Source organism: Harpegnathos saltator, unplaced genomic scaffold (assembly GCF_003227715.2).
Source record: "Harpegnathos saltator strain DR-91 unplaced genomic scaffold, Hsal_v8.6 scaffold125, whole genome shotgun sequence".
NCBI lineage: Eukaryota > Metazoa > Arthropoda > Insecta > Hymenoptera > Formicidae > Harpegnathos > Harpegnathos saltator.
This window is the reverse complement of record NW_020229901.1, coordinates 47,958-70,281: the sequence shown is the minus strand read 5'-3', so window position 1 is coordinate 70,281 and position 22,324 is coordinate 47,958. Positions and strand designations below refer to the sequence as shown.

The 22,324-nt window shown below is 53.4% G+C and overlaps 1 protein-coding gene across 1 annotated transcript in view; it reads left to right on the top strand.

Annotated features, from left to right (window-relative positions):
* The first annotated feature begins 1,686 nt into the window (after window positions 1–1,686).
* The window catches only part of Ephrin (ephrin), a 57,023-nt gene continuing 36,385 nt past the window's right edge, over window positions 1,687–22,324 (top strand). Inside the window, exon 1 of the mRNA XM_025306547.1 lies at window positions 1,687–3,322. Coding sequence (XP_025162332.1) covers window positions 3,204–3,322 — 119 coding nt within the window. The 5' untranslated portion in view covers window positions 1,687–3,203. The remainder of the gene's footprint in view (window positions 3,323–22,324) is intronic.

The window sequence follows — 22,324 nt, the reverse complement described above, 5'->3', positions numbered from 1 at the left end:
ACATATGTTCCGGGGAGGAGCCGGCTTTTGGAATATGTTGGAGACCTCCATCTTCCTAATAATTCTACGTTTAGGCGGGCACGTACGGCCGCGGGGGAGGTTTTCCAGGATACCATTCCAGATCTCGACCCCCCCTCTCTCTCTCTCTCTCTCTCTCTCTTTCTCTCTCTCTCTCTCTCTCCGGTAGCGAAACGAGAAGACAAGGGCGCGCCAGAATTAGAAGGAGAGACGTGGCGACATGCTCCGAGATTGTAACAGGAAACGCGAGCTAGCGCCGATCGTAAGTCAAGGAAGCACTCTCGCTCTTAAAAGCCCGCAGCTCGGGGAAAGAAAACGGAACGTCGCGGCGCGCGGCACGCGCGCTAATTCATAGCTCGCGAGAGTCGAAGCGACAGTCCTCTCGCGTTCTTCTTCGCAGTCGTGTTTCTCGCCTCGGTTACGGCCGCGAGTCGGAAATTTTGGACAGTGGTAATGAGGCTTAAGGGACACCAGTGTAATCAGTGCGCCCAAACTCGCTTGAGAATGACGTTCGCTCTCTCTCTCTCTCTCTTTCCTTCTCCCTCTCCCTCTCCCATCCTCCCTCCCTACGCGCGCGCGTGCATGCTTCGCACTACCAAAATTAAATTCCTAGTGAATTACGAGGCTACCGACCGCCCGAGCGAATTCATCACGGTGGTTGCTTTTCTTAATGAATGTCAAACTATGCTTTCCACGCTCCCGGGAGCTTGTCGGCAGAGGAACATTTGAGCTCGCGAAACGTCGGCGCAGTCGAAATGACGTACGACACGACAGTCGAGGTAACTTGTTCCGTGTACTTTGTGTCGGTCGTGCGTCTGAACGGAATAGCAAAACATCGAGGCGAGACGACACAGTTTACGTGTCGTGAGAAAATACATCGAGAATCGTGTATCTTTGACTCTGTCAATAATGAGAGTCTTTCTCTCTCTCTCTCTCTCTCTCTCTCTCTCTCTCTCTCTCTCTCTCTCTCTCTCTCTCTCTCTCTCTCTCTCTCTCTCTCTCTCTCTCTCTCTCTCTCTCTCTCTCTATCCGACTCTACCCGTTTCATGCACGAACATGTCACGAAAAACCGTTAGAGATCATGGCCGACATCAATATTCAAAATGGAGGCAGGTGCCATTTTGTCGCATGAAAATTAGCGAGAGAAAACGTAACGTATTCGCGCCAAGAATGCTAGGTTCGTTCACTTCTGAAAGCGCAGGATTAGCCGAGTTTTCAAAGCTTCGACCTATCTTACTAGCAGGACGGATTCCACGAATCCGCCGTTCGACCGAGCAGTCGTATTTCCTAGAACTTAAAGCGGAACGCGTCGTGTATCGGTGTGTATCTCTGTACTCTCTCGCGCAGTCCGCCGCCTTCGCCCGGCGCATATTCGAAAACATAAGTGAATAACCACGAGGAGACGTACTTGAAAAAAACTGCTGTCGCTGTAACCGCATGCCTGGTCAGCCTCGGCAACGACGACGTCGAGCAGCGTGCGCTAACATTGAGATAAGAAGAGCCGCTCCAAAACTTGCGTCTCGCGAGCAAGCGACGTAATACCGTCGCACCGGAGTCGAGCTGCTGCCGAGAGACACGACCGAGCGGGAGCGGCGGCTTCGTGCGATTCCGTGGACGCTCGGCGCTCCCCTCAGTCGCCAGCCGAGTCTGCCGACGCGAGACGAACGGCCGCGACGGCTCGCTCGGCCGACAGACGCGTCCGCGGCACGGAGCAGTGAGGTGGCGTTCTCGTTCAGTCCGTCACGGAGTGCAGTCTCGTAGAGTTCCCATCGGCGACTCTGTCTCGCGCGCGCGCGCAACCCTCAAACCTAACCGACTTGAACGCCGCGACTCGCGATGCCGATGCAGTGAGTAACCGCGCGCGCGCGCGCGCACGTGAATCGGTGTGTTCGTTCGATCGCATCGTTCGATTGTCCGTCGTGCGTTCCTCGCGACTTTCGGCCGTTCGCACGGAGCGCGAGAAAAGTGAGAAAAATCTCGGAGTGTGACTTCTTCTCGAAGTACGCGACCACGACGCTGCTATGATGCGAGGATACTGCGAGGATAGTGCTCGGTGCTGGAGAGGATAATACCGCCGTATCATACCGTGAGATCCCAGTGCAACCAACAGTGTGAGATTTGACGTGCTTTTCCCGACGTTTCGAGTATTACGATCGATCGACGATCGGATCGGAGTATCGCGCATCGATTATCGCATGCATCTCGCGTCTCTCGACGCGATATGCGGAGGTACGACACAGTGTGCACGGAAAGTGTTGATTTGGCGAAGCCGCGGGTCTAGTGCCGACACGGGGATACGCATTCACGCATTCACGCGCGGCTCACTTTCGTGGACTCGGGCACTCCGGAGATTTCGAGATGCGACGCGCTGCCGCTATCGCTTGCGTTCGCTGGCTCGAGTGACTCGACACGGCGAGCGACGGATAGTTGCCGCGCGCTCCGACGGTGCTGTGTGTGTTGCGCGGCCGGCTGCTGTGTGACAGCGCGCACAGTGCGCTCGCAGCCTCGCCGTTGTTTCCGAGAAAATTTCGGGAAAACAGGAACCAATGAGCAGCCTGGCGAGCTGTGCTCCAGGCGAGATAAACACGGGCTGGATCCATGGGACTAGGCGGACTACCTCGGACAACGACGCGCCTAGAGAGGCGGATCGAATTTGATCGTTGCGACTTCGGAGTACTCCAAGTCGACGTCTCGCCGATAGATTGAACCTGTGACGGAAGCTCCGCCACAGGCCGGTGAAGCGCGCCGCCGATTTCCTTCGACGTGAATCCACGTTGGCTGCTGCCGACGGTGAGCGTACTGGGTCGTGAGAAATCACCGGTAGCCGGGGAGAGATCGTCGGAAATCGTCGCCGGTAGCCGGGGATTATCGTCGAGCATTATCTCTCAGCGAGGTCGTGTGGCTCCGCGATGACTGTGGTGTGAGTGACAGAAGGTCGCCCGATAAGGTGGATAAAGGAGATTCGAGAAGTGACGCAGGATCGGCGATTTATCGGGCACACACGGTCAAAGTGGAGTGTGGATGTGGTGGAGGTGCGACAGTGGTGGAAGAAGTAGGTGGTTGTGGTGGACGACTGCAACGAGGTCGGCAGGTGCGAAAGTGCGGGTGCCGTTCGCCGCGTCGGTGTCGGTCGTCGAATCCGGGTGGCCGTGGTGACGGTGCTGATCGTCGTCCACATTGTTACCATGGTTTCCTCGTCTTTCGTGACTCTGGTGTTCCTCGTGTGCCTGCAAACGGTTCTACTGTCGACTGTGAGTAACTGCGCGAAGACGATCACCATGTACTGGAACACCACCAATTCCATGTAAGTGCGCGTCGTAAAGGTGCGATTTACGCCGTAGAATTCGCCCGCGAGATTCGCGTGCAATTATCGCGTCGCGATCGACCGACCGACTCGATCACGTAATTCGCGAGTGCGATGCTCCGGAGTGAGAGAGAGAGAGAGAGAGAGAGAGGGGGGGGAGGGGAAAAGAAGTGAACATTTCACGGGAATTCGTGGCCGCCGCGTGAAACGCTCTCTCGTTCGGTGCGAAGCGACGGGATTCGGTTGCTTGAACAAAAGTACAGAATGCTTGGTGCGAATTACGTGATCGACTCGCCGATTGCGACGGAACGCTCGGCGAAGCGGATGATGACGACGAGTGAAATTCCGTCGCGAATGAAAATCGCGTAGACGACTAAATTCTGTTCGGCAACGCTTTTCTCCGAAAATAATCCTGTTTCGCAGAAATCTCTATCTGCGAAATCTCTCGTTCTTTGCAAGAACGAAAATCTTGCAAAATAAATTATAAATAGCTGTGAGCGTACACGCGTACTTCACGTACGATGAATATTTCCCCTGAGATCGAATTTCGATCGAATAAATTGTACGTTAAGGACGTCGCAATTTTAGCCTCAAAATGGCCGTCTGACTCCGATCCGCGACGAATCCACTTGCGGAATCAGAATCCGATAATCATTTTTAGCTTGAAGAAAAACATGGATCTATACGGAGAATATGGGTCTCGCAGTGATAGAATCCATGTACACGTAATCTTGTCGTAAAATATTACCGTCGCACAAGTCATCAGTGAACGAGCTGGAACGTGGAGAATCGATCTGGCTTGTTCGTTGTCGGCGGTGATATCTCTTGCAAAATCTCCGCAGAATTCATGATCGTGACAAATGTTGAAACGCCTTTTTTCTTCCCTCTCTCTCTCTCTCTCCCCCTCCCCCCAAACGCCCGCACTTTTCTCCGCTATTCCTTTCTCGTCCGACGTGTCGGTCTTTTCCTTTGTCGTTAGTGACTGGCGCGAGCGAGAACTATATCGCGTTTGGCGCGCGTGCCAAGACGTTTAAAGTCGCTCGAGTGCTCGCGGCCGAGCGTTTTGCCGGCGAATCGATTTCTCACGGAACCGGCGTCGTCGTCGTCGTCGTTTCGAATAACAGCCACCCTCCTCCCCCCTCGGGTCTCGCCCTCTCCACTTCCGGCGTGCTTTTATCGCGCCGGGCGTGGTATCGCGTCTGCCAAAATTGCAGCGGCGCGGCCGTGTGTACGTACGACTTTAATGCGCCCGGCGAATTGGCCGATCCCGACCGGCGTTTCCTCGTGACGTCCAAATTGCAGGCGATCGCGGAGAAAAAGAGAGGCGGAAGCGACGTGTCAGAACTGCGCCGGGATTATGGCAGGCGCAATATTGTAGACCGACGTTGCAGTCCCGCTCGCGCGAACGTGTTGTTGCATCGCCGTGAAGCGCCTCACGATGCAAATCGTGAAGAAAGTTCGGCGTAACGGTGTAGTGGTGAGCGATTCCGTGATTGACGAAAAAGGAACAATTCCGCAGCCGGGAGAACAAAAGAGAGAGGAGGGGGAGAAAAGGACGAAACTTTTAAATATCGAAAATTCCGTAGCTGAAAGTTTCTCTCTCTCTCTCTCTCTCTCTCTCTCTCTCTCTCTCTCTCTCTCTCTCTCTCTCTCTCTCTCTCTCTCTTTCTGAGCCGAGCGAGCCGAAAATTTCCGAGTTGGCTGAAAAGTTAGAAGTCACGGAGCGAGCACAATCTCTCTCTCTCTCCTCTCTCTCTCTCTCTCTCTCTCTCGTAGAACAGCCGAGGCGTCTCGAGATTTCGACGATGACGGTTTTATGCGCGCGAACGGTCCGGGCTGGAAGTATTCGGAATTTTATTGCTTTCGGCATGTCGTCGTTCGCGCAACGACGAGTCCCGTAAGCGTGGAGAAACCCCGTTATTAGGAATCTCGCGAGGCGAGCAGGTCACACGGCGGCGGCAGTCGCCCGCTTAATCCTCGATTGTGTGATACGATATCGCCTCTGTCGCTTCGGCTAGCTGCTAATGTGTCTTCTCTACCTGATGCGACATGTCTTTAGCGAGTGGCGGCGCGAGCGCGGGCGCTCTTTAGCGCGGTAATTGATCGATAAGGGCCGACCGAGCGGCACGACTCGTCTTAGACCGAGAGAGTGGCGGCGGCGCAAAACTGCAATGAGTCGCGCATGCATGCACGTGTGCGTGCGTATAAGTGCCGCATTGTGACCGACTTTTCAGCTCTGGACTCACTCGTCCGGCTTGCATAACTACGCGCGCTAAGGTTAACCACCGCCGCCGCGCGCGGCGGCGGCGTTTTTCCTCCTTTTTCCTCTCTTTCATCCTTTGCTCTTTTTTTTTTTCATTCCCTCTTCCTTTTTGTTGCGCGAGGAAACACGGGCCTTATATGTAGCTCGTTACTCCGACGTTATTTCTTTCGTCTGGTGTGAAGCGGCCTGCGTAATTCGCGGGAGACTTTTTGCCCTCGTCCCGGGACGAGAGATGTATGTCCTCTCGGCTCCATTCGCTCGTGCTACTCGTGTTTCGCATCGAATCCGGCCGCTTAACGAGTGTAACGTCTCCATTTTTGCGCCGCGCAAAGAAACCGGCCAATTTCCCGCCCCCGGCTTCGACTGACTTCAATTAACGACCGCAATTAACGACGTCAATTAACGTCCGACGCGGCGATCACTGCCTTCAACGTCGCGTCGTACGTCGGAGAGAGAGAGAGAGAGAGAGAGAGATCGGGCCGCTCCCTTCTTCTACTTATTACCTTTAATCACGTCTAAAAATCTCCATCGCGCACACCTCTAATTACGGAATTAAGCCGCGCGTCCGTCCGTCCGATTCTTCGTTTTTGATCGCGCGACGGTAAACTCGCGCCCCCCTCTCGCGCTTGACTTTGCATGACGAGACGATTTTTCTATTGACCATAGGCTCCGTCGCTTCGTCTTGAAAAGGAAACGGGAACGAGACGCGGTGTTGTCGTTACACCTTATTCCGGGTGTCGCTGACACGAGCAAAATCCGGACGCTCTATTCTCTACTTACGAAGACCCGGCGCGTCTACCTGACTTTGACGATCGTCTCGAAGTCGCGCGTGCATTACGAGCCGGTTACGAGGCTACGGCCGGCGAGCGAGTGAGTGAATGCGTGCTTGCTTGCTTGCTTGCTTGCGTGCGTGCGTGCGTGCGTGCATGCGTGCGTGCGTACTACGTGCGTGTGTGAGCGAACGAACGAGCGTTGTGCTCGCATACGTGCGAGAATCCATTTCGCGCAGGAGAGGGACGCTGTCAGGCCGTCCTCCTTGTGGGACGTACGAAGGGGCAGTAAAAAAGCGCGCACCTCCTTCGCGGGGCCCGAAAAAAAGACACGGACCGGGGAGAGGGAGACGTGACAAGGCGCAAAAAAGGCGCCCGGGATGCCGAAACGGGATGCCGTAAATCTCGGCCTCTTATTGGGAAATTGAAATTCGTTTTAAGAAAGCTGTCGGCCGCCGCGCGCACGAGAAGACGCGAGCTAAACGAAGTAATGAAAGAAAGAGAGACGACCGATGTGCCGCTTGATTATCATAAATCTGCTTCCGCGATCATCGCAACGCAGACGCGACTATCGCCATGAGGCGTAAGCTCCGACGTTTACTGCTCACCCTCGGGAATAACCTCCGAAAAGGATCTCGCTCTTTCGCTTTGCGATTTTTTTTTCTTTTTCTTTTTTTTCCGAGAGGAATGAGTAAAAGGCGAAGAGAAAGAAGCAGCGTGGAAAGCGTACACCCGCGTTGCGCAAACGATCGACAGCGACTGCCGTTGCGACAGTCACGTCGTCGCGCCGCGTTCTTAAATCGGACACGTGAGACGCGCAGACGGGAGTTCCTTTCGTATTGCACACGCGATGCGTAGCAGTGACACGCATTCGCGCGTGCGTTCCTCTTCGCGTGTGCTTTCCACACGAACGAGCGAAAACACGAGCGGCGTCGAGGAGTCGCGTCACATCGCCATTGGAGACTTCAATGCCGGCAACGAGATACGCGCTGCTAGATTATTGAACTCTCTACGCTCCTCTTTTTCGCACTGTTCTCTCTTTCCCTCTCTCCCTCCCTCTCTCTCTCTCTCTCTCTCTCTCTCCCTCTCTTTCTTTTTCTTTTTTCTTCGTTGGCAGCAAATATAATTTTATCGGAATCGGTGAGCACGATTAAAACTGTCGTTTCTAGCTATTGTGTTTTTGTTTTGATTTACACGCAGTTTACCTTGGTCTCGTCATTTTTCTCTTTTTTTCCAAAGGAAAGAAACTTGGTTCTTTTCCGCCGTCGACTACAAATGCGAAGAACCTGATCGTTGCAAGGAAGGTCGATGTATCAGAAAAATATTATGAAGAAAAAAAAATGCTCGTTGAAGTGTCAATTCGTCACGTTGTTTTATGTTGCCATGATGAAACAGTGATATCCGTGGCAGCTGTAACAACATCGTCCGGCTCTTTCTTCACGACTAGCCGGTGAATGTAGACGATATCTTCGTATAAGTGTCGAGTTTCGAGCCCGGCGGCAACGAGTCCGGAGCTCGTTGCAGCATTAGTTTTTCTCGTACGATTATTACGTCCGATACCTCGGATTTCAACGTCGCTACGAGCGATTCTAATGAATGGCGAGCGTGTTGGCTCGTGACCAAAACGGCCACGCCGAAATACTGAGAAGCCGGCGGTCTATTCGTCATATCGCCAGAATTGCCAGCGTCGGGAGATGTGCTTAGTAGATGAATCTAAATGCGTCATTGTCGAGCGCGTCATTCAAAGAATTCCTACGGCGAATTCCGCTCGTCTACCCGTCGCCTTCCGCGAACGTGCGTGCCGTATCGTTGGCGCGTCTATTTAGATAACGCGTGCTCGCTACCCGGTAAGCCGAATTGTTATCATGCTCAGCGCGCAAAGAGCAGAGTTTCGTCGTCCCCGGCGAAACTATGCATTTTCCCGCGAAAATTCGTGGCTGCCCGTTACACTTTAGCGCGAGCCGCGGTCCCGTTATTAAATTGCCGTGGTGCGCACGGTGAGAAGCTCGTTTTTGAAAGCCGCAGAAGCTTCCTATTATTTGCCCTCGTAGCTCGGCCGCTGTGCGGCGCGGCGCGGCGCGGCGCGCTTTACAGCACCGAGTATTAAAGCAACATCGATTTACAGCCACCGCAAATCAGCGGTTTCCCCGAGGAAACTAGTACCCTTCGCTCCTGAACATTGAGAATTCGCCGGTCGATTCGTGGAAATAACCATCGCCGGGCGCACTACCGTCATAGCGAATCACGAGGAAACCTAGCGCCGCGGACGTTGCAGTCACGACGAGAGATGAACGGCGGGACGCAGGCGTAAAAACGCACGCAAGCACGTCGGGGATCCTCTCTCGATCGTCACACGCGTTTCTTTTCCGAGGAACCTCCGGCCGTTAAAACCTAAAATCCGCTCGATAACGAGCACTTCTCTGTTGCCGCGCGCGTAACTCGCAACTCCAAGTTTATTCAAAATTTGACGTCGATATTATCGCTTGACGCGAATTGACACGTCGGGCCGGACCGGTTAAAGTTTCCTCGTTTGAACTTTGACCGCAGCACTCTTTAACGCTACCGATCGCCCTTCCTTGGTGTTTATTGGCAAAAGCAGGTCAGCCAAGATGATCGCTCGCCGGCGAGCGATCTCGCTCGCGATCTCGCTCGTAACGAGAGAGACCCGGAGAGCAGAAGAAGAAGAAGAAGAAGAAGAAAACGAAAAAGAAAAAGATGCGTCGCACGCCGGTAGCTTCACGCCTCAGGCTATGATTACGAACGGTGTGAAAGCCCGTACAAAACACTTAGAGGCACGAGCGAGCGAGAGCGCGCGCGTCCCTGAATCGGCGGTTTCCCTCGACAAAGTAGCACCTAACTCTCCGTCTCGAAAGTTGAAAATTCTTAGGTGAGTCCGCGACGATAATTAGCCGGGACGCTCGGATTTCGTTCTAACCTGACGTTCTGCCGTCTCCTCGGAGACGCTCCTCGAGCTCGGCATGGTATCGCTCGCGGATGTACCGTGTGGTTACACAGCGAGAGGTAAAAATATAATTCGGGTGACGCGCTGTCGTTAAGGCGCGCCCTATTAGGGCGATTACGAGCGGCCGTGAAGTCCGCGAGAGCGAGGCGAGAAACCGCCGCCCGGTCGGCCGGCGCGCCGACTTAACGAGCCGCAAATTAATTATTCATCATTAAAGCCTAACGGGCTGTCACGTCAGCGTTCCTACCCGAGGAAACGAGTGGCGAGACGCCGTGGCGACATTTACGAGTGCGCGGACAGCGCGTAAATATCTCCGTGAACTTGCGCGAGACACCTTCTTCCTGTGTTACCGCGCCCGGCGCGTTCTCTCCGCGATCGAGCGGCCGGCAACGCGTACGCGCGTACCCGACTGGTCATTACAAACTCGTTTAGAGACTCACTTATTCGTGTAACACTTTTTTCTTACGAAACACATGTAAGAGCGCGCGCGTGATACACGCTGCTACTGTGTGATTCTCGGTACAGCGGTCGCTTCATTACCGGGATCGCCGTTATTGGCCGAGTCGTTAAGCTTCGATAAGCGCAAGGGGTGAACGACGATATTGGGCAAACGTCTTTTTAACTTCTTCTAATTAAACAGGTCGTAGCTAAAAGGCGGACGAGCGAGATTCTCCTCGTCTCGATCAAAGAGCGAAATAAACTCGCGAGCTGCGCTGCCGCGTATCATCAATGATGTTGCGCGGCATTGTGAAAAAGCGCGTATTCTGCATCTAAACGCGCCACGTAGCTTTTTATTTTCTCATCGCAGGCGTCATTTCGGTCCTCAGTAACTGGTCTTACCGTTAGAATCGCTCGATCGCCCGATATTCATTCTCGAAGCGAATCCACGCGAAAGCGAACTCTCTCTCTCAAAAGAGGCTCGAGCGCGTTTTCCAGTAATTCAGGAAACTGGTTCCGCGTGTTCGTGCCGTTCGCGGCCAATTCGCACGGCACTTTACGAACCCGTCGTCGCTGCGTACACTGCGGAAAAAGGTGAGGAAAAAACAAGAGAGACCCGGCCCGGCGACAGCCACACCCGCTAATCGTCGCTTCATATTGGCGCGATCCGTGTAATCCGTTCCGACGGCACTTCCTGCTCCGGCAACGAGCTCGCGCTACGGAATCGCCGCACACGGACGCCCAGAGTTACACGGCGAAAAAGCGTACCGTCGTGCATTACCGGAGATCGCGTTACGGTTAGTTAAGACGGCGGGAATGTCTGGAAACTGGAGAGAGAGAGAGAGAGAGAGAGACTCGATCGTAGAACCGCGGCCGATAGCCGGCGCGTAACGGAGAAACGAAAAGTCACAGCGCGACGTAATCGGCGAAGTGTCGTCGCAGCCGCAGCTGTTTCCTGTCAGGGAGCCCCGTGACCCACACGGTCGGGAAGATGAAGGACTCTCGCCCTCGCACCATCACCACCATCGCCACCACCCCGTGTCCCAAATAGTAGTCCCCGCCGTCGCGGTTACGACTCGCAGGTCGTTTTACGCGCCGGCCGAGCTGGAGCTCGTTCTCTCTCTCTCTCTCTCTCTCTCTCTCTCTCTCTCTCTCTCTCTCTCTCTCTCTCTCTCTCTCTCTCTCTCTCTCTCCCCCTCTGTTCCTGCGTTGTGTGTAATCCATAAAACGCCCGCCCGCAACCACTCAGCCGGCAGAATTTACGCCATGCCTAATTTCGTGTCGTACCACATTACGCTGCGAACGCGCACCGTCGACCGTGTCCGTTTGTGTTACTACTGAGAGGGTGGCGCGAACAATAACGTGTTCCGCGTGTCTGACCTGTTATAAGAGCCGCGGTGGTGCTGCTTGCGGTTCGATACGCGGGGTGTAATTACGTAAATGTAAACCGCCGTGTCTCTTCTAATGCGGAACGTCGACGTCCCACTTGGCTGTTGGATTAATTGAGTTATTAGATATTACGATTGCTTCTTGTTTTCTTCTCTCTCTTTCTCTCCTCCCTCCCTCCCTCTCTCTCTCTCTCTCTCTCTCTCTCTCATATTATCGCGCCCGCCGTTATAGACGATTCTCCGATGTTGTTACGTACAAGATAAATTACGCTGACCTTTCGCAATGATAATCGAGTATAATCATTGCGTAAATGTTAAGCGCGATTGAAAATGCCAACAGCTCATCCGTCAAGATAAATTTATTAATTACACACCGTCTTGATTTTGTGTAATTGCATATCAGGGTACCCTTACGCGTAAGTCGCAATTTTCCGAGTGTCAAGACTTCACTCAGCCCGAGACGGAGATCCGCTACAATATTGAGAAGTTGAATTTATCCTCCGACCGGGTTCCCTCGATTTATACGTGCTTCTATGATCGTTCGCAGTCGTCGCAGCGATAATTCGCGACGCGCGATTTTTCACAATTATAGCTCCCCTTCCCCCCTCTCTCTCTCTCTCTCGAACGACAACGTCGTGCAGTTCGAGACTGTACGACATCAATAACCGAGCGGGACAAATCTCGGTTATAAATTCGCCGTAATGCTAAAAACCACGCAGCGTCTCCGCAGCGAGATACGGGATGCACGGGATTATTAACGGTTACATCGGCGGCCGATCTCCGGCGACCGAAAGCTCGCGACTCAGCGGGGTGACATCTCGAAGAAAAACTATATCGCCGGGACTCGGCGTACCGTAACGGTCATTATTGCGCCGATTAATTCACGCCCACGTGCGTACGCGAGCGGACGCTCGCTCGCTCACGTACATGCGTGTGTGTGTGTGTTGTCCTTGTCGTGCGGACGTTGCGCGCTGCGTTTTATCCGTGGTCGGCACGCGATTCCATCCGCGGGAACGTCATTAATAGCTACTTGGATATCGCCGCCGCGCAGTTAAAATAATTGCGGGCCCCGGCGCGCGCACGCGGATGCACCTCCTCGCCGTCGCCGCCGATATGCTGCACCTCGAGTGCCCTGCACGCGTGTACGTGAGCGCGCGGGATAATTTCATTCCCACGGGAAGCCGCGAGGAACGACGCTCGTGTCGTGCCGGCGCGCATTGGCCCAATTAGCGATCGCGCGATCGACGAGAGCCTGCCTTCCGTCCGCTGACGCTGCGTCCGCGCGATCGTTCGGTCACTGGCGCATCGCGAGAGATGCGTAATCGGCCAACCAAGTTGATCACGCCGGTCACGTAAAGTCACGCTAAAGTAACGTCGCTCGGCGACACCGAATTTTTGCACGATCGCAGTTTCGAATCGCTTTGTTCCTTCCTTTATTATTTATTGCGTTTCGCCCGCCTCCATTACGAGGGGGGACGGAGAGAGTTCCACTCCGCGACGCGATTCACACGCGCGAGCGTAAGAATCGATTGGCTCGCGCGCGCGCGCGAATCTCTCGCGATCGGAACGGACAGACGTCTAATCAGAGAGAATTTCTCAGCCGGCCCGGCTCGACGAGCAAAACATCGAGCATGCGAGCGCAATCGTCGCTCGGCGAGCCGGCCGATGAAACGTTGCCCTTCGTCCTCGCCGCCCCTCGTGATTGCCGTGGCGTAGCACGTAGAGAAAAGCGAGAGCCCTCGGCCCCAGCGAGATCCGTTCCTCTTTCCTCTTTCCTCGCTCTCTTCGCGCGCGAGTCGTGCGCGAAGAGAGCGAAGAGCCGTGGCGCGACACAATAGCGATTTCCGCTCCGTCACACCCGGAAGACTCGGTGATTTCTAAGGCTCTCTCGGTGTCGGCGAGAACGTCGCGGCGGGGGCTCGTGTGCGCGCGCTCGCTTGCGCCGGGCGACGCGACGGGCTCCGCGCCTGGTACGAGGGTGGACACACACCGGCTGTGGAGAGAATGCGTGAAGTGCGTATAAGTGCACGTTTCGCTCGCGAAAGCGTGCAGGGGATTGCACGCTCTGGAATCCTTCGTCTGGATATGAGACACCGGAGACCGGTGGAACGGTAACTTGTCCTCCCCCTGGACCTCGGGTCCTTCCGACATTCACACTCTAATGCTGGAGGGAGGGTGAGCTGAATTGTGAACGTGTTAAAAATATCAGACGGGTGTTTTATCAAGGTTCATCATATGTTGCCTCGTGATTATTTTGACAGACTTCGCAGAGAGTTAGCGGCTGAGAGTGGCAAATTGATTGCAACTTGCGGTGACGAGTATGCTGCAATGAGTGCGGTAGCTGAATGATGAAGACTCGATTGCAGGCAGATGTATTTAGACAGTGTGTTAATGAACGCGTGGCGATATCAACTGTTATCGAGATATCTTTAACTCTCCTACCGATCGCGCGCGCGCGCGCGCGCGCGCGTGCGTGTATACGACAGTTTTTGGCTTCGTATTCTTCTGCCAGCCGGTCGAAACCCCGTGTCCCTCTTGGCTCTCTTTCATCCTTCACCCTTCCACACGCTTCCTCGTTTCGTCCTTTCTTCCATCTCACCAGCAATCCGAAAGCGCTCGCTCGCAAAGACCCAAGGGGCGAGAGCGGGCTTTCTCGAATCGAATCCCTCATTGTCGACTCGGTAATTCGAGAAGGATCGAAATAACCCATTATGCCGTAATGAGCGGCGCATTCACGGTCGTACCGCCGCCGCGCCCGTGAACCTGTACGCTCATGCGTGCGTGCGCGCGTGTGTGCGTCACCGTGGTACATTTATACAGCACCGTCCAGAAGTTGGGGCGCGAATACAGCCGGCCGAGGTACGCGCATTAAATAGCCTTTAAATTCGAGGGTGAGAGGAGGAGGAGGGGAGAGAGAGAGAGAGAGAGAGAGAGAGAGAGAGAGAGAGAGAGAGAGAGAGAGAGAGCAAAAGAAGAGAAACGTAGCAGCGCGCGCCCTGTGTTACATTTACTCGGACTCTCGCGAGGAAATTAAGTCGAAGTAAATGGAAGTGAATCAGCGCGCGAGTTTTCAATTTAAAATCCAATTCGCCTTCTAATCCCATTCGGCCGGCGTTATTACGCCGGCGGTTTCGCCGTCGAGTGTGATGTTATCGGCGTTAATTTTTCGAACGAACCCACCCGGCGCTCTGCGCACATCTACATCCCGCGTGAATCTGCTTGAATTTCCGCGCGTGCGCGCGCACCAGGACTTGTGAACGCTGGTGTATGTGCAGTTCGCAATCGAGTTATCCCGCAGAGAGCGACATTCGTTCGACCGCGTATACGAATGAGATGGGTCTCTCGCGGCAGACCGCGAGGCTCCTCTCTTTCGGGCTCTGCGCAAGGTGCGATCTCCTCGGCTCTCTTCGGCTTCGTGTAATTGAGGTATACGTGGCCGCGCGCGCTTTGCTTTTTGTCGCCCCGGGGAACTACTTTCTGTATCTGGAAGATTAGTCTTCGCGCGCGGCCGCAGCCGCAGCCGCAACGTGACTCTCGTCTGGGGCCGGGCATTGTGAGGGTATGAATGACGTCGCAATTATTGCGGCTGCACTTTGTTGCGCCGCGGAAGGCGGAGGGCCTCGAAACGGGGAAGCGCTTAATGAGATAATTTGCGCCCCGAGTGCAGTCCGTACTGCGCGTCGGCCGTGCCGACGCTGAAATTTCGCCGCGCCCCGAAGTCTTTAATATTTACCGATCTCGTTGCCGCGAGATGTTCTCGTTGAGACTGTCGTTGCCGCGAGTCCGCGAAAGATTGTGTTAAAGACGGTCGAAATTGCCGGATGAATTGCTGAGGACGTTGAAATAAGTCGATCGCAAGAACGTCTCGGAATCCTTTCCTCGCGACGAAAATCTCACTAACATTAAACGTAAGACACTCAAAGCTGACGATTAGACAAGTTAGAGAAAATGTGAACGAATTGTGTGTAGTTTGATGAAGATTGAAATTGTCAATTAATCAATAAGTCAGAAATTCGTCAAATTCGTGTTGATTTTTTCGTCGTCCGTCGAATTCTTTACATCGAGTAGAAATGCGATCGGGTAGTTTCCAAGTTGCGCGATCCCAAAAGGACCGAGACACGAATACACAGCTTAGATGTTTCGTGAGGAACTTGCTGAACGAGCCAGTTCCTCCATAAAACGCGAAATATTTTAATGCCATGCAAAACGGAACGTTGGTCGCAACCGTTGGTCTTTCGCTCGCTGTTGTTCCCGAAAGACTCTCTTCGGCGAGAACCTGAGGAGAGGTCCTCGAACTCCTCCGGCTTTCACGCTGGAGCTACATGCTACGCCATCTCTTGTGGCAAGCAGAAATCATGGCAGGCGGCGTTTATGAGACTTGTTCAAGGACCGACGAGAGAGACCGGCCGTTGCACCGAAACCACTTTCGAGCTACGTTTACAGTTATGTTACTAGGGTCCATCTCGCGCTTGGAAAAACTAAGTACGTGCTTAGCGATTTCGAATTGTATCATCAGCTTTTTCTTCGGCCGAAGAAATGGGATGTAAGAAATGAAATATAATGTATTTACATAATATTTTATCTAGAATTCAAGTTCGCGAAGAGGCAAACCCTACAAATTATCAGAGTCCTAACTGAGTAACTCCGATAGGTGTTTTACGACAGGTATAGTTAACGTGTAGTTTAAACACAGTTTCACAAAAAGAAGCGCAGGTAACGCGCGAATGAATCACATTCCTCGTCAGAATCAGATAAAAAAGCTCAGGTTACGACACAGAAAGTATATTATCTTCTTTTTTTTTTTTTTTTTTTTTCGAAGAATGCGGGGTCACCTCTTCCGCTCTAATCTCCCGAAAGCGAAGAGATTTGCCCAGCCTTATCTGGAAACACGCGCGCGTGCGTGTATTAATCGTTCTCGAGTACACGCTAATAGCATCGTCGGCATATAAATCCGTTTCCGGTGTTTCGTCGGCGGAGGTTTTAAAGCTAGAAAATTGCTCGCTAATGGATCGACGTATTGACACGAATTTGTTTGCTTGCGGAAACCATCTCGTAAGACGCGCGCGTTCCCCCTCACGTCCTTTCGTGGCCGTCAAGCGTCAAGCGCGTGGCGCCCTGTAAATTTCCCGGGCAGACATGCACTAATGTAACATCATCTATAGATAATGAAGGTATACCGGAAGGTATACAGAAACAAAGAATGCAGCCGCGCTACCTGGTTTTCCCCAGCCCGCGCGCCGGCCCGGGTCCCCCGGGACTCTTTTTCCCGCGACATTATTTTCGAACATAATTCTCCTTAACGACCGAAATATTTGCGAGCTGCGATCATCACCGTGAAACACACAAGTTGAGCTCCGTGGAAATCCCCAATTTTCACTTCTCGATATCGCAGCCAGTGCTGCAACCCTGAAGACTCTGTCGCGTTCCCGAAACCACAGTCCGCAGAATCCTCTGATTCGAGTAACTGGCACCACGCTGTGCGTGCTGCGACGCCGCGAATAATCGTCCATTAAAACGTTCTCTAACGCGAAACGAATCGAAACGTTAGAAGCTACCCGAGAGCACAATCGGAGAGAAAGAGAGCACCTGGATAGATATGAATGGAACGCAGTACCTGTTCCAAGCTGAGCGGCGGACTGCTTCTCTCCCCAGGGATTCTCCCTCAACTCTGCCACCGTCCCCCCTCCTCCTCCTCCTTCTCCTCCTCCTTTATATATACATATATCTATGCATATTCCTTTTTTAATTTCGGGCTTTTCGGGACGGTAGAGGATTAATGGATGTTCAAGGGTCCGCGATATACTGGAAAGGGGAGAGAAGGGCGCCGGCGCGGCGGTACGTTCGGTCTCGCAACACCCCGACCCGTCCACCCCGAGTTGCCAGGTTCCTCGAAGCAGGAATGCCATAATCTAGATAACCCGGCATAATAGAATACCCGGACCCGGACTGGTCGCTTTCTACCTCGTTGCACCTTCACCTTTTTCTCCCCTCCTCAGGAGTCGGTCCTCCCATCTGGTCCTGCTTTTCCACGATGCTCGTCAACGACGATCCTCTCCCTCTCCCTTTTTCTCTCTCTCTTTCTCTCTCTTAATCGCGTGCCTCGGACGACGAGGGGTATGAGCGAGCCATTCTCTCGTGCTTGACAAGAGATGAGGAATGCGTCGACCAGCCGGACCGATCGTGTACGCCGTGTAGTCGAGACATGTGTTTTCCAACGACCCACCGGCCACCGAAACAAGGAAAAGTCCTGTCGTGATCGTGATCGACGGAGGGTACGGGAGGGCGGAGGGGACGATCCTATCGGATTTCTCCTTCGGCGGATCCGGGGAACAGCTTGTACGTATGGGCAGAAAAATTTGGTGAATGCGTCCGATGAGAACTCGCCGGGCGCGCGCGCGCGCATTCGATTCTTGTTATTTCCTGTTACAACGTACGTTACGTTTCACGACACCTCGTCGTCAGTCACTGGAAGAGGCTCGGATATTATTCACACTTGATCGCGTGTATAGGGTGTAGCGCTGCCGCATTACCGGTTATTAGATATAGACGGGAAACTGACTTTGCAGAAACTTGCCGGCTCTAGTTTCACAATAGAGATTAACGTTACCGTCGACCTGATCGACGGTGATTCACCGTGTTTCGTTCGATGCGTTCGAGCTAGACGTTGAAGCGCTCAGCCTCGCTTACAGTCTCTTTGTGCTCTTCTCCGTGAGCTGGAAAATGTGGCGAGCGAATATGTCCCCGGCAGATAGAAGATACGATTTCCAAAAACCGACGCCCTCACGAGTCAACTCCAACGGAATGAAAGACCATTAAACGTCAATTTTCTTCAAAAATTTTCTTCAAAAATGGCGCAGTTTTATTTTCTCAAGAGTATCGCGTACTCCGCCAACTTCCTCACGACACACATATCCAGAGAGAGAGAGAGAGAAGAGAGAGAGAGAGAGAGAGAGAAAGAAAGACCACGACGTTAAATCACCTTGTTGCTTTCGCAACACGACGGTGTACAGGCGAAACAGCTCGCGTTCGCGGAAGTTCGCGGAAGATCGCCGCCGCGAGCGTTCACGGGGAATTAAAATTTTCATCCAACGAGAACGCGTTGTCGAGGGAATACTCCCGCGGGGATAGAGAGAGAGAGAGAGAGAGAGAGAGAGAGAGAGAAAGAGAGAGAGAGAGAGAAAGAGACGGAGAACGGCATTCCGCGGCTGCGTCTACGCGGCGGCGTCGTGCCGTGATCGTTTACTTTTACGTTTATGTCGCCGTTACGAAATCTCGTTTCCAATTGTCTTCCACGTCGGCGATACGGATCGCCGCTTACCACTACGACTCTATCTAGATAGAACTAGCCGTGCGCGCGCTCGCCCGCCCGCCGTATCCTCCATATCTCTCGCGGTACGAAGGGGTCGAAGTTCCCGGGCGCGCTATCGGGAGAGAAAGCCGATGGTAATTAAGCGCTTCCGCGGAGGATGGCTTCTCACGGTGATTAGTCCGTGTAGCCAGTCGCACTGCAGCTCCTTAGATCCGGCACTCGGGTTACGTTGGGCCTTCGCGCAACGTTGGACCAGCCCGATATCTGCACGCTGTGCTCGACTTCCGCTAATGCTGATGGAGCATCAATCGCGTCAGAGACCCTCAGTCGCACCGGGATGAATCACATCTGCGTCGTCATTCTCGAGACGACGAAACACGGTCTCTCTCTCTCTCTCTCTCTCTCTCTCCCTCTCTCTTTCTTTTCATCCGGGGAACTCTCGGACCTTACGCAGAATCACGCTTATATTCGCTGTGAGCACCTTTTCTCGGATTACACGCACGTCGCTTCGGAATCAGCAGCTATGCGACGAAGCATCTCCGCTGCTTGACGCAAGTAAGGTGAATACACGAAGAGAGAATCGTGAGATACAGATGCGCGTAGCGTAGAAACACAATTGCGGCAACCTCGGTAAAATCGTCCTGCCGACAATCGTTGATAAGGCCGAGAACGAAGCGGCGAGGCGACTCCGTGCAGTCGGCCGAGAATAATTCCGCGGTTAAACTCACGTCCGCTGACGGCAGCGCGTTTGAACGTGCCTTACACACGCGTACCGAGTGAAACGTTAAAGGTCAGACCGACCCGCGGCCTGACATTAATTTCCTCTCGATTTTCTTCATTTAGGCGCGCATAGCACACGTTAAAGGGCCCGCTCGGAGCGTGACGGGAACGAGTTACGCTCCTGCACGGGCCGAACGGAGAGTTCCCTTCGGGGCGATCGTGAATGGTCTACCGTGTTGGGAGAAGCACTGTGCGCTTTTCTCTCTCTCTCTCTCTCTCTCTCTCTCTCTCTCTCTCTCTCTTCTCTCCTCTCTCTCTCTCTCTCTCTCTCTCTCCCTCTCTCGGCCGTCGCCATCACGAGAAGGAGAAACCCTCGAGATGCAGCCAACGATCATTTGTAATATTTAATTACGGGCGGGCCTCTGGGAGAACCCGCCCGGCTAGTTTAGATTAAGTCTCAGACTTTCTGCCCTCAACTTCTCGTCCCTCTCCTCGATCTGTATTCGCGGTTTGTTCCTCGAGTTCTTTCCGAGCGCGAGCTCTCTCTCTCTCGTTCGGCCGAGATAAGTCGCTGGATCGATGCTGGACACTGATGGGCTATGAGAGAGAAAGAGAGAGAGAGAGAGAGAGAGAGAGAGAGAGAAAGAGAAACGACACACGGAGAATACAGGCACGCTCTTCGCGTTGATTCGCGAGCCGGTGGGGTTGTGTAAATTACGCTTTTCCGTCGATCGATCAAAGCGCGTCGAAAATTAATCCTACATGGAATTACGTGGCCGAGGCCTGATTTTACGTACCGCCACGCTTTCGGCAGGATTTACGGCGGCGATCAAGAGCTAATCGAATGACGCGATTAACCGCGGCTAGAGCCGCGGCAACGTCCACGCGCGCTGCGTGCCTTATTACAGAGAGGAGACGGTCGTCTGTAATTTACTCCTCTGTTTTTCCTCAGCCTGGGTGTATGAATAGTTTTAAACCGCGTAGCGCTGTAATTTAATCCTCCTCTATCGTTGCCGCGTTACGGTGCCTATCTATCTCACCATTTATCTGCCTTAATGTAATACCCCGCGTCGCCTTAATAACTTCCTCGCGCTCGCTCGCGCGCGCGCGCGCGCGCGCGTGCTCGCTCGAGCTTCGACGAAATTCGGACGGCGAAGCATCTCTCTCTCTCTCTCTCTCTTTAAGATGATACGAAGAGCCCCGGCAAGAAGTGCCGTTAATTCGTCGATGTTTTACCCGTCGCCGAGACCGGAAGAGCTCGCGGACTCGATCTGTAACGGCGACGTTACACCGCGGCGAAGCCGCGATCGAGCCGCGGAGTTGCCTTTAATGCCCGGCAAATTGTCGGTTTTGCTCGATACGAACGCGCGACGTGGCGTCACTTCCCGCCGGCATTCTTCTAAAATTGTCGATAACTTATCGAGAATTGGCGGTAATTTCCCGTCATATGTGTACGCCATCGAGCGAGGAGCGATTTTCCCTGTTCGCCTCTCTTTCTCGGCTCGCCGTCGCGACTCGCGCTCATCCTCTCGGTCTCTCTAAACCGATGTATAAACGGCTGCTTCTCCGCCACGATGCGTTCTTACCCCGAGGTGGTAACTCCGCATCCTGTTCTCCCGCCCCGCACACCCTGGCTTGGCGCTGCAAGGATAAGTATACTCCCACACGTATCGCTCGACAGTACCGCCAATGTACCGGCTCAGCGGTAGTGACGAGAGAAATATTAAAAATCGATGCGGTGAAAGTACAGAGTATCGGATTTTCTCTCGATATACCGCCATTGGCGATATGCGTCCAGCGACATCGCGTGTCTCTGATCAATCTAATCAGCCTATTAACAGCGAATTGTTCACCGACGAAGCGCCCGTCCGCGTCGCGTCGCGTCGACTCGCGCGCTATTTCCATGGAAATTCAAGCTCGTGAATCGAACGTAATCAGCCTTCGGACGATTTCTTCGTTTTCGTCGCCAAGTATCTCGGCGGTTGGGGTCCTCCCGTCGAGAAACGAGATCGCTGACGTCGTCAGCAACGAACACGTGGTGGTGCCCTCGTGGATACAATAGTCGAAAAGCCGAAAATCTCACCGTCGTACGCACCAGATACACGTTTTTATCCGGAAGGGGGAGGGGAAAGATCATTCTGGAGTGGCGCGTTTGTCATACGCTGGTATTCATTCCTTTTATGAAATCCTGAGACTGCGGGGTCGCGCGCGCGCGCGCGGATGAGTTGCCTCAAAGACTCCGACATGTTTACATCTGCACCAGCAGTCCTGGGATTTTCGTGCAGCTGAAGTACTCGCGCGCGCGCGACTTATATTCGCATTCTTGAATGGAGACCGAGAGAGAGAGAGAGAGAGAGGCAGGGGATTTACGTTTCGCTGAATGAAGCTTAAAGTTCGATACAATGGCGTGAATGGTTACCGGCTGCCGTCTCTCCCTCTCTGGATCTCCCTCTCCTCTCTCTCTCTCTCTCGCTCTCTTCTCTCCTCTCTCTCTCTCTCTCTCTCTCTCTCTCTCTCTCTCTCGCTCTCTCTCTCTCTCTCCCTTTCGCGGAACACGTTCTCGCCGAATAACGTGTACTAACGTGTACTTAAGCGCAAGATAAACAAGGAGCAGCTCCCGCTCCGGGAGTCCTCTTCTCATCGTCTAGCAAACACCTTACTCCCGATGAACTATCCTCGAGACGGCGAACAAACGTCTGCGGATCGACTCCGCGTGCCCTCTTCATAGTACACGATGGTGGATTAATGTAAGGAACCTGTCGGGATGGGAGAAACCATATATTTTCACGTTCAAAGTACAAAGTATGATTCATTGCCATTGCTGATGATTCATCTCCCGTAAGATGTAAACGAACTGTAACGTATGCTTTCTCACAACGTTGCGCGCGATTCAAGGTCCAAGCGGGCAACCTCTTGAGAAACGATGAATCTAAACTCATTATTAACTCGGAAAGCGTAACTTTTTTTCTTTTTTTTTCTTTCTTTCGGAAAACTTCCCCCCGCGAATCGCGAACAGATCCGATGCGCGTAACACTTCTTGCGTAAACATGATCCTGCGTTATCGTTCAAATAAAGCTGTCGTTCAATCAGGACCCGTGCCTCTGCGCATGCTGACCTGATTCATCGTCTCTGGTTTGGAGTTGGATAACAAA